Below are 13,169 nucleotides of genomic sequence, written 5' to 3'. Positions count from 1 at the left end.
TAGTGTTTCAAATCCCTAGAGTAGAACAATTGTTTTCTACCCAAATGATTGACAGCAAAGGCAGCAAATTTCTAAGCTCTTATGGACCTAACTATCTTTTCTAAACAATGTCCCCGTGCTCTATATATTTGTTATGTGTAACATATTTCATTTCATCTTTGCCCCTAGGCTGCTTGGAAGCGGGAGCGGGAGCGGGAGGGGGGAGCGACAATTTTCAGAAGCTTACGGCTCAGGAGCGAATTTTATATAATATAAATTTTTATATATTTTGATGCATATATGTCAACAAAAGCATGTAGAATGATGAATTAGTTATAAAAAGCATAAAAACAAGGATTAAACCATATAACATCAATCATCTAGTAGACATGGGATCATCAACATGAGATCCTACTACATGGGATCATCAACATGAGCTACATAAACATGATCTGGTTCAGAGTCTAAGGACTCCTCAAGCTCCTCTACAACCTCAGTAGTAGTAGTAGCAGCAGCAAAACTAGACATCAAAACTACAAAACATTGACTAATATGACCACTCATGAAACTCATCATTAATTCAGCACTACTAGAAATGGGATCATCAACAAGAGCTACATAAACATCATCTAGGTCAAAGTCTTCAAACTTGGATTACTCAGCCTTATAATATGGTAGAAATTGAAAAAGTTTAACATGCCTAACCAATGATGATTTTGGTTTGAGTGAAGGGTTCATCTCCTCAACCTTACAATATGCTAGAAAAAGCTTAGCGTGCCTAACCCATTATTTTCCTTTGAGTGAAGGGTACATTTTAGTTAAGGCCATGGTAGAGGAGTTCAACAAGCAATACCACCAACATCAACAAAATTCAACAATCAATGACACCAACATCAAGGTACTTAAAGGGCTTCATGCTCTTGATCAAATGCCAATCTCATACCCTCACACATGATGGAATCAATTGGAAACATAGCAATCCCCTAAATCTTGAACTCGTGAAAACCATTAAGTCTGTTGGATTTTGAGTGATATCTAAAACTCTAGTTTCTCCATATGAAATTCAATGAGGTCGAAACCACTTTTGCATTTCTAGAGAGAAAAACATTGATCTTCCTGGACAACAATGATATTTTTGTGATGGTGGTTAATAATAGGATTTGTTAATGCATACTAACTAAATAATTAGTTGTTTTAGGGTTAGATCACTTAGAAGGCCTATGACATGTAAAGTTATGTGAGCGATGGGGCCCTTTGTTCATATCTAGTGTGTATACTTGTGTGCCCAAGGTTGCTTGGGAGCGGGAGCAGAAGCAGGAAGCAGGAATGGAAGCGGAAACAAGAAGCTGCATTTTCAAAAGCTCCTGCGTCGCGAGCGAATCGAGAGCGAATTTTTATATAATATCTATTTGATGCATATATGTAGAATGATGAATTAGATATAAAAAGCATAAAAACATGGATTAAACCATATAACATCAATCATCTAGAAGTTATAATCTTCACCAATCACATGTCCACAAGTTACAATTTCTCATTTATATAGCATGTAAGAGTGCACATGACCAAAATAGCACTGAGTGCAATCCATCTTTAAACCGAAAATACATCAACAAATAGGCTTTAGATGGCCTTTAGCATCCAAAAAAATCATGCTATGACAAATACCTACATATCATCAAAATCATTGCCTATCATGGGATCTTTGTCATTAATATCACCCTCTAAGCATTAACATAAGATAGAAAAACATAGCATGTCAAGTCAAGATTTTGTTTGAGTGATGGATACATTTTTAGTATGGTCATGATAGAGGAGCTTCACAACCAATGTCACTAACATCAAAGTACATAGAGGGCTTGGTGCTCTTGATTAAATACGAGTTCCATACCATGTACATGACAAAATCCAATGGAAACATTGCAATCCCCCCAATCCTGAAATCTTGAAAAACTGATAAGTCTCCTGGATTTTGAGTGAGATCTAATATTCCACTTTCTACATATGAAATCCAATGAGGTCGGAACCACTCTCAAACATCTTGAGTCATTTCATGGTAATGTTAAAAATTTAAGTAAAAGGATGAAAATGAAAGATAAAGGAAATGTCGATTTCCTTTAATAATTTAACATTACCATTGATTCCCAACATTGCTAGGGTTAAGAATCTTAACCACCTATGAAAGCACTAGGGAGGGACCGATTTTTTTTTGTGGGAGCACCCAAGGAGCGATTTTTTTTTACAAGGGCGCACTCCCGGGGTCACTCCCTAAGCGCTTCCGAGCGAAGCGGGCTTCGAGAGCGGATTCAAGGGGAGGAGGGGTGGGATTCGCTCCCCGTAGCCTTGCTTTTCTCTAAGGGCCTATAGATCCAAGGGTGGAAAGCAAGGAGATTTTCACCATTGGGTAGGGTTCAATTCTCATTAAGGCCTAATCTAAAGCCATGGGAGCACCTTGAGGTAGTGGTCAAACATGTGGTTGCACCCAAAGAGATAATATTAAATGATCGTCTAACCCATGCACACATAAGTGGATCAAAGCCCACCCCCATGCCCTTCAAGTTTTTAAAGATATGACAATGTGAAATCGACAAGTAAAAATAAGACTACAACACATCGGATCAAAGGGGTCTGATGGCTCTACATCTTTCGCACATCAGAGCTTCGCTCAAGGTTGCATTATAGCACAGAGGTCTCTACTGACATCCCCCATTGGGTTCCTCGATTGCAGTAAGGTCCATTCTGCATTGAGGCCACCTATCCGCTCATCAAAAAGCCCAAGATCTTGTTTGTGTTAACTCTCCAATCCCTCAGCTTGTACTCACTACTTTTCACCTGGCACAATTGAGGAGGAACGTCTGGATTCTTTTGGAACCCCCCCCAACCACAATTCCCTCGTATTTTGTCTTCAATCAGACTACGACCTTCCTCATCTTGTCTTTCCTTATCCTACTCTAAGCGCCCTTCATGTTAGATCCTTCCACTCTTCATCGTTTCTGAAGGCAACACAAACGACTAGCTCTTTACCTGGTCCCAACACTTCCTTGTAGGCTCCCACTACTCCAAACCGTGTTCCAACTCAATCATTTTCGTCTATACACTCCAATTTTCCCTCTTTACCTTCTTAGTCCAAAGTGCAACCTTCGAAACCACATCCCATATACAATCGCACTGCACATCTAAAGCCTTTATCATCACAAGCATAGTGTTAAGGAAGAGAAACCAACCCGCTACAATGGTGCTTCATAATGGCATCAACTTGGATGCTATTTCTTCTTTCCTGGGTAAAACCTTAGTAGGGGAGTTTTGCAAGATCAAGATTTCAAAGATAAATTCAAAGGTTTGGATCTAGCAACACTGGTCCCCGTGATTAGGCTATTCTCCAAAGGCTCATATTTTAACTCGTGATTGGTTGGATTTCCTCTTCAAATTCGAGGATGATGCAGAAATTATATTAGCCATTCTTTGGATTTGGGGCCCCATGGGTTTGTCCATCAAGCCCTTGAAGATGAATTTTGACCCTGCCAAGGAACCCCTTACATCTAGGAAAGTTTGGGCAATCTTGTCGAGACTCCCTCTTGTTCCGTAGTTGAACATTCTAGTCACAACTACAAATAAGATTGGAAATTATGTTCGACTGGAATCGGCGTGGAGCACAAAATGCGATACGAGATGGTTATGGCTACATGCGGAGGTTGATTTCAAATATGGTTGGTGGGTGAAATCAAACTTCATATCGAGAATTTTGCTAACTCAAAAAGTAAATTATTGGCGAGTTTTGTTTCAGTACTTTTCCCATCACAAGGTAGGCCATCTTCAAGCAAACTGTAGTTCTTTTAAGCCGAGAATATTCTAGCCTAAACAAGTTTGGAAAAAAAAAGGAAACTTTGTGAAGCAATGGATAAGCGATTTCAACCTCTTGTCCTTCTAAAGATCCTCAAGGTCATCATGTCGCAGCCTTTCATTAGGAGAACATCGAGGGCCCAAACAACCTCTGATTGGTTTCTTTAGGTATAACAGTACCACCCTTCTCCCTTTTTTTTCCGATTTTTATCCTTTCAATGTTAATTTGGCTCCTACCCTTGAACTTCCTCCCCCTACAAGGGCGGTTTCTCTCTCCAAACCCCAACCCCATCCCTCAAAACTACAAGTGATAGATAACCCGCTTGTTGCACCCCCTAAGCCTCCTAATCTTGTTATTTGTCCCTCACAAGGCCAAGGCATTAACCCCTAGCCAGTTTCTTGCGTCTCTAAGCAGGTTACCCCCCTTGTAAATCGTATGGCCTTTGCCCTGAACTAAAACTTGAAGAAGATGCCCTCCTCTGGAGTGGTTTGGCTATGGATCCATCCTCACAAATCAAGTAGGACAAAAATCAAACCTCTTGAATGGTTAGCAAAAATCAATTCTTAACATTTGCAAGGGAAAAAAATCAACATTTCTAGGTCTCTTAGAGTGGAGTCAGTCTGTCTGCAATCTGAATCATGATTATTGTTTCCTTCAACGCTCACATGTTGGAGGGTACTCAAAAAAACCCTGCCCTAAATGCCTTATTTACTCACAAAAACCTGATAATCTCCAACTACAAGACAATGGTTGATGTGCCTAGACCTAGGAGAGTTGTCAAACCTTGGCTCAAATATCGGTCCTTTGCGACTCTAGATTTGGATGGAAATTCTGGAGGCATGCTTATTGGGTAGGATCTTGAGATCAAGGCTTTGGCCTCATCTGTTTTACCTTTAGCCATCTTGATACGCCTTATGATACCAAAATTGGATTCAATGATCAATGTCCTTAATATCTACAACCCTATGCTGACGGAAACAATTATTAGGATGCTTTAGCCTCCTTTGGAGCTCTTTCAAAGCCATATTCCATTATTGGAAGAGATTTAAATTTCGTATTATCTTTGCGGGAGGTTTGGGGCTCCAACCCTCAGCGTAATCCACTCAATGGTTTTTACACTCATCTCTTTGAACATCATCACTTCCTAGACATTGAGCCACCCGAACTCTCTCCAACCTAGCAGAATTTTCACATCAACAAAGAAGCCATCTCAAAAAGGTTTGATCGGTTCTTTCTTTTTGAGGTTCTTTTCTCCCCCTCCTTTTTGACACAATCTTGGATCTCATCTGACTCTCTCACCATTTACTAATAATTCTATGAATGACAAAAGAAAGGACCACACCACCACCGATCACTTTTCGATACAACCATTCATGGTTTCTAGAAGAGGTTTTCAAAGATGTGGTGAAGGATTCTTGGGCTCACCTTGTCAAAAATAATCATAACTCCTATATGTCTCAATTTGCAGAGAACCTCTCTCAACTTAAAGCAGCGGTCAGGCCTTGGGCTTACAATCACAGGAACAACCAATAGAACAGGCTCAAATAAGTTGAACTATCGATTAAAAGATTCTACAATAACAACTCAAACAACACTCTATCCTGGGTCTTGTTTTCCCTCGTTCTCTTGAGCTGGACAAACAAGATCTACTAGAGAAAGAAAAGATTGAATGGAAGCTTAAGAGCAGAGCAACATGGATAAAAGAGGGGGATAATAATACCAAAAAGTTGTCATTTTGCCTCATTTCAGAGGAATAAAAAATCTACCAGGGAGATTCCCAAGTTTGATGGATCAAAGATGCACTCTGTTGAAGAGATTGCAAGGCAAGGAGTCTCTTACTTCAAAAACCTTTTTAAAGCTCCTCTTGGGTGCCCTATTCAAGAAATTCTACAGATCGTCACAGAATTTCCCCATTTCTTCATTGAGGATATGAACCAGGCCCTTGAAGAGAAGTCACGGAAAGTAAACTCAAATCTGCCATCTTGATTTCTTTCATTTAATGAAGGGTGATTTGTTTAAGGTAGTCCTAGAATCTCAAAGCTCTGGGAAAGTTTTCAGTTAATTAAATTCTACTTTCTTTACCCTGATTACAAAGAAACAGGATTTCCACCCCATATCTCACAGTAACGTGGCCTACAAAATCATCACAAAGATTACTACAGACAAATAAAAAACCTCTTTCATTGAGTTCATATCAAAAGAACAATTCAGGTTCCTTAATTGAGGACAGATACATGTTGTATTCCTTGCTCAAGAGGCAATCCACTCAATGAAGACTCTAAATATTTTGGGAGTATCACTGAAACTGAACTTATCAAAGGCCTATGATAGGGTCAATTGACTTTTTTTTTATGTTCGGTGCTATTAAAATTGGTGATGAGGATCGCTTCAGTAAATTGGATCTTGGGATACCTGCAGTCGTCTTCTTTTGCATTTCCTATAAATGGCACCCCTCCCCTTTTTTCAAAGCCTCTCATAGGTTATGCCAGGGCTGCACTTTATCTCTACTTATTTTTCTTCTTGTCGCCGAAGCTTTTTTCCTTTTACTGAGGGAAGCGAAAAACCCAGGATTTTTCAAGGGGATAAACTTATCAGGTACTGCTTGTCTCACCCATATCTCACAGTAACGTGGTCGACAAAATCATCACAAAGATTACTGCAGACAGATAAAAAACCTCTTTCAGTGAGTTCATATCAAAAGAAAAATTCAGGTTCCTTAATTGAAGACAAATACATGTTGTATTCCTTGCTCAAGAGGCAATCCACTCAATGAAGACTCTAAATATTTTGGGAGTAGCACTGAAACTGGACTTATCAAAGGCCTATGATAGGGTTAATTGAACTTTTTTACGTTTGGTACCATTAAAATTGGGGATGGGGATCTCTTCAGTAAATTGGATCTTGGGATACTTGCAGTCGTCTTCTTTTGCATTTCCTATAAATGGCACCCCCTCCCCTTTTTTCAAAGCCTCTCGTGGGTTACGCCAGGACTGCACTTTATCTCTGCTTCTTTTTCTTCTTGTCGTCGAAGCTTTTTGCCTTTTACCGAGGGAAGCGAAAAAGCCAAGATTTTTCAAGGGGATAAAGTTAGCGGGTACCTTTTGTCTCACCCATCTCCTCTTTGTTGATGATATACTTGTCTTTACAGCTGGATTTCAGGATGACTTAACTCTCCTCAAACCAGTTTTGGACGGCTTCTGTCTAGTTACTGGTATGCAGATATATTAAAATACGCCATGCCTTATCACACGTCTCCTCTCCAATACAGATCAATCACATGCTCTTATTACCTTCCCCTTTCCAAAATTGTCCCTGGACTATGGCTTCAAATATTTTGGGTTTTGTTTAAAGCCAAATGACTATCAACACTCCGATTAAGTCTGGCTCTACAAAAATATTGAGGCAAGGATTTACTTTTGGGTCAACAGCTAAGATACCGGATTCGTCCAAAACCCTTCACGAATCGCGAATCGGTCGAATCCGACACGATTCTCTGCAGATTCGAGTCCAGACTTCAGGACACGTCGTGTCCTTTTATGACACGTCGTGTCAGGTAACGTGTCATGAATTTCCAAGCGTGTCTCGATTTTTATGACGTGTCATGGTTTTCGGACTCGTTTCCAGGACTCGGAACTGCTGCTAGGTTAAAGGGGGCGTGTCTGCTCGGTTGACGGCTCATTCTGCAAGTCAGTTGGCAAAGGATTGTGCTGTTGCAGCGAGGAGCGGACTCTCACCAAGGAGAATCGACCACCCAACGTCCACAGTCCACCAGTTCTAACTTCAAGTTCGTCCACGGTCCACCAGATAACGCAGTTCTTTGTATCAGCGGTGCCGGTTATAAAATTATGATGAAATTCGAGTACTTTGAACCACATTTATGTTACATACAATGATCTAAGGTTATGATAACAATCCAAAGTCCAAGTTTTATAAAGGGATTCATCTTAATCCAAATACTCCAGCGTAAAGCATATGAAGTCCATCCGAGAAGCACAAGTATCGCAGTGAATCGTGATACACTGATATATATATATATATATTAGTGGTCATCTCTGAGTTTACTTGAGAAGCAAAATGCAAGTTTATGAATCGCTAATATTAATATATATATCACTGCTCGGCACAATCACTGCGAATTTCCAGTAAATAGAATCGATTGCATTGTGTAACCCTAACCCTGTAATTTATCAGTTACACGAATCCATGTTTCATATAAAAAAAGATTCGATATCTTTAGAATCTGTTCAATTTTCCTGACTTTGGAACTGGACAGATTATTTCCATTTGATTTCCCTGCTGTTGAAATTTAAAACAGCTGACAGAATAAAATGCACTTTGAAAATTATAAAATCTATTAAAATAACTTATAAGTTCACCTGCTTGAAAATTATAAAATCTATTAAAATAACTTATAAACACACTGCTGTAGCCTGTAGCCTGTAGATCTATGTTTGAAATCAATAAATTTGTATCATTAATTAAAATTTGTGTAAGAAATATGATAATATCTAATTTTTAATATATATATATATATATATATATATATATATATATTTTAATAAAATAATATATAACGTGTCCTAACGTGCCTGTTCCTGGGGTCAGCGTGTCCCGAATCCGACACCACGAATCCCGAATCCTACGTGTCCCGAATCCCTGTGTCAGGTGACTTAGGTCAACAGATTCCTGTCCAAGGTGGGCAGATCGATATTGCCAAAGGCAGTGTTACAAAGCATCCTTATTTACTGGTTCTTAATAGCTCATGTCCCTACAGGTATTCTCACAAAGATTTGAAGAACATGCTTTTGGTTTCCTTGGGTAGGAGCTCAACAATCAGGTGCCCTTACATTGGCAAAATGGGACACAATTGCTCTCCCAAATAATCTTAGGGGATGGGGCATAAAAAAAGAATTCACATGTTCAGCAAAGCTTGTGCAGCTCAAAATCTTTGGAGGCTAATTCACAACGATTCACTATGGGGGAATTCTATCAAGACGAAATATATTTCCAACATATCTATGGTGGACTAGCTCAGACAGAAGCAAAAATCAGTTAAAGGATCCAATATGTGGAAATCTTTTGTCCACAACTTAGCGAATAGGAAATGAGCTACAAGTGAAATTGGGTTTAGACCCACCAGTGGGGGCAGATCCAAATTGCTGTCTATCTCCTCGTCTCATTGAACACTTACAGCAGTCCAGCTGTTTCTATGTAGCAGATATCAAGGCCCATAACCCACAATAATGGGGTCACGAATGTTGGAAATCTGCAGCTAGTCTGTGCATCCCAGCTACACTGGTTACTGAATGGGAAATTTATATCAGTGAGCTAACCTCAAATTTTATCAGACTCAAAGAAGACACAGCAGATGAGCTGGTTTGGTCACAAAATTCATCCAATGGAGCTTACACTAGAAAACCGGGTTACAAATCCTTTGTTGAATCTGTGAATCTTGGTCCCTCTCTCTGACGGTGGAGTTATATTTGGAAACTTCACGTGTAGCTTTTTTTTCTGTAGATTCAACAGCTCATGTGATATACTAAAACACAAGACAAGAATCTACCCTACTCTTCTCAGCGGAAACCAAAATTGATCGATGAAAACAATAAGCAGAAAGAGGAAGAATATCAATCGCACATAACACAATATTTCTCTGAGGAAAGCAACTGCTAAAAACCCCGACTCTCTACATTGCATTAACCAAAAGACCTAAGAAGAAAATACAATGCTTGTTCACACTAGAATAATTCCTGCACGAGTATGATCTAACTCTCTGCCTCACAAGCCAGCGCAAGCCAACACTTAGCCAAATTTGTTGCCTACCAAGCCCCTACTTCCTTGCGCAATTCCTGAGAGATATAGCCCATATTTAATTGAGATAATCCTTCCTCCATAACTGCACAATCCAAACATAGGTCCTCAATTGATTGAATGCACCATCTGTACAACTCGGAAAATTATTCAACTAATAGTACATTGTCCCTGCTCTCTAGTCTCAACTGGCTCTTCCTCTGAACTGACATGCATGAGTTATTTATGAGTGAATCTTCAGTTAGCTAGTGTGGTACTGGGGATGCAGTGGTGCACTACTCCATTACTAGACCTCTACTAGTTCTTCCAACAGTTAGAACTAGTTTAATTGACTATAACTCAGTGAGACTGAGTTATCTAATTACAACTCCAAAGAACTCAATCTGGACCCCCAAAATTTAGGGATCACTCTACATGACTCTAGATAAACTTCCAACTCGAATTTCCTAAGTCAATTACGTCAATTAAGAGGCACTGCCGGCATTCCAATGGATATCTTTCACTCATATTCTTCGAGCACTGAATATAAAAGCTGACAAATTGTCCAAGGAAGTGCTGAAACTGCACCCAGGTACAATGACAGTCTCAGAATTTCTGTATGGGATGAAATAGACCACATGTACTTTCATCTCTGACATATCAACCATTCTACATTATAACAAATACCCTTCATGGAATCAGCAAGTCATCCATGCTTTAGGTAAAACCCTCAGAAACCCAAACATTCAAAAGAAAAATTACCCTTAAAATGTTTAACAATTAAGCACATCAAAAACAAAACCAGAGTTAAGTCCAAATTTTCGCCCTTGCTGCAGCATTTACTGTTTTTGAGTTTAGTGCGGCTTACAAAGGGCCCAAGGCTGCAAACCTTTTATGCATCTCATAAGATAGAGGAAGGCAATTCAATGGCTGCCACACAATCCAATACCACTATTTCAGCTATCATGCAAGGAGATTTTGAGCACCAAACTGACCAGCATGGTTCTTCCTAAGGCCTTGGTGAAGCTCATTATGAAGGGAATACACAAGGTATTGAAATCCCTCCTTGTGAAACTCTTACTGATGATCATGATTCTCAATATATCTTGTTTGTAGTATGTTGAAAAAGCACAAACTGTCGGGGTATCTTGTGGGGTGAATCCCACAAGAATTCATGATTAAAGCTTGGGCCAAAAGGTTGAGGGACCGCATGGACGAATATGTAAATTCATCCACACCCTGAGTAACATAACATTTACATTTTCTTTCAGGAAGCAAAACAATGTTATGAAGTAATCACTCATGGCCCCTGGACATGTCGAAACACTTTAGTTGTTTTTTGTCGAATGGCATTAGGAATTATCATCGAAGCAGCCTCCAAGCTATATTTGAGTAAAAATCCCAGGGTTAACAGGGTCTTTTTTGGCACTTTTGGAACATATCCAAGAGCCAATTGGCAATTTTATTTCCCATTATCCAGGTAAGGGTTTGCCTTAGGGTTGATAACTTCAACAACTCAAAAGAGTTTGTGTTCATCTGGTAGCAGAGTATGTTATCAGACAGACAATACCATCTATCAATCTCCCCTGCACCTTCAACCTCTAACACTACTAGCTAAACTCTGCACACCCAGCTTCATATAGAGAGTGATGAAAGCACAAAAGTAATTAAAAGGGGAAGACCAACTAGGCCCAACTGTTCTAGTCAGTTGGTCAACCCCAAAAAAGCATAACTCAGTTTCAGAGCCATCCCCAGAAGATGTCTGCCAACATTGTTGTGATCAAGGACCAACCTGGAATTTTCCAACCCACTGCTCATTGGAGCAGTGAGAACCAACGGACCCAGTTTGTACCCTCAAAAAGTTCATTTTTCTCAAACACATCTGTGCTAACAAGACCTCTTACAGCTCAAGCATCATCTCCAATAAATGCAATCAGCCGACATATGTAGTATCAACAAACCCAAGGAATACCTGCCTTTTGTAAGACTTGCACAATGATAAAGAGGTATGGTAGTTCCAAATTACATCTAGACATTTCTGTGATCCTTAAAAGGATCTGATGTCAGTGATATCATAAAAAAATGCCCATGTGTGCATTGTTCAATGCATGCACACAACATGGGGTCCAATAAAAATGGATGCACTTACTTTGAACAAATAATACAACTGAGCCACAAAGATGTGCAGAGTGTGCAACTAATCTGCAACTAAATAGCTGAATAGTATTGGAGGATCAGTATAATACTATAATATGAGCTTTTACAAGAAGCCAAAGATCAATCGTTAAGGGTTGATTCCATGAGCTGCAGGATTTGTTGAAACAAGGAAAGGATTATGCAGTGAATCCATTGGGCATATTACAGAGTTTATGAAATGCCATCAATTGACAATTGTAGCCAGCATATTTCAAGGACAAAAACTAGGCCATTATGGCATTAAGTGATTTCCTCCTCTGAATTGGGTTCACCAAGCCTGCACCATTGAGTAGATGAGGTCGCCTCTGTCCACACTCATATCTTTGCATCAACTCAAGCACCAATTTGTCAACATGAAATTGATATCTGGTGGATTATAAAGCAGCTTATCACCAATTTCGTGCTCTGATGTTTTCTAGATCAGTCATCTTGGTCATTACATTGCACAATTTGTCTCTATTGTCAACTTTATAGTGAGCAACACCAATTTATTTCCTTTCATTTTATGCACTTAAGTTAATTCGGCAAAAGATTGCAAATGCAATGGGAAGAGTTGCATAGAAAAACGCATCTTGGTGTTATTTTGACCAAACGTATGTTATCATGTGAATATGATATGATGCTACAAAAAACCCATCGTATATTTTACGAGCCAGGTTGTCACAAACATGCAAGAATATCTATATCTGGCTTGTCACACTTGGTATCAGAAAAAGCTCCACCTCATATATTATCATTATTTTGAGATATGGATCTACAGACAGTGCACAGCAAAATGCATACATTAAGGATCTATGCTCAGAGCAAGCAATATTTAGCAAATTTTTTAAATCACCAAGTCAAGAGTCGTTGAAGAATTGATTAACCAAACTCTAATTGAATGAAAATCAAAAGCTTAATTCTTAAATCAAGCTCACAGTTATACTCATTAACAACACATAACCAAATATACATCCAAAAGCACAAAAAGAGTAAAAAGAAAAATAGTTCTAACCATTATGCCAAACCACACAAATGCTGAAAACATACCATGAGTAGTTTATACAAAATAGACTCCACATCCTCCCCTACATATCCTGCCTACAACCAAAAAATATAGTTTTGATTAGAAATGTACATTCAAAACAATCATATCCTCAAATGCAGGTGTCTTAACAACGACTAGCTAGTCATACAAACAAAAAAATAAAATAACTACCATTGCCACAGGTAATCACTGACCAGAGTTGGTATGAGAGCATATTATCAGAACAGTAAAAGCTGATGCTGATGGAAAAAAAGAAAAACATCTTGAAAAATAATACCATGTAATATAAATATTATGCATTTTAAATGTTAAAAGAAGATTTTAAAATATTAAAAT

The 13,169-nt window shown here is 39.0% G+C and overlaps 1 protein-coding gene across 1 annotated transcript in view; it reads right to left on the bottom strand.

Annotated features, from left to right (window-relative positions):
* Positions 1-12,909, bottom strand: part of LOC149206165 (CLP protease regulatory subunit CLPX1, mitochondrial-like) — a 192,923-nt gene extending 180,014 nt beyond the window's left edge. Inside the window, exon 1 of the mRNA XM_089395328.1 lies at positions 12,836-12,909. Within this exon, the coding sequence (XP_089251454.1) occupies positions 12,836-12,838 (3 nt within the window). The 5' untranslated portion in view covers positions 12,839-12,909. The remainder of the gene's footprint in view (positions 1-12,835) is intronic.
* Positions 12,910-13,169: the final 260 nt, after the last annotated feature.

The sequence above is a fragment of the Pinus tabuliformis genome, chromosome 1_2 (assembly GCF_031772625.1).
Source record: "Pinus tabuliformis cultivar Carrire ecotype Pingquan chromosome 1_2, CPIR1, whole genome shotgun sequence".
NCBI classification, from domain to species: Eukaryota; Viridiplantae; Streptophyta; class Pinopsida; order Pinales; family Pinaceae; genus Pinus; species Pinus tabuliformis.
This window is presented reverse-complemented; position numbering and strand designations above follow the sequence as displayed.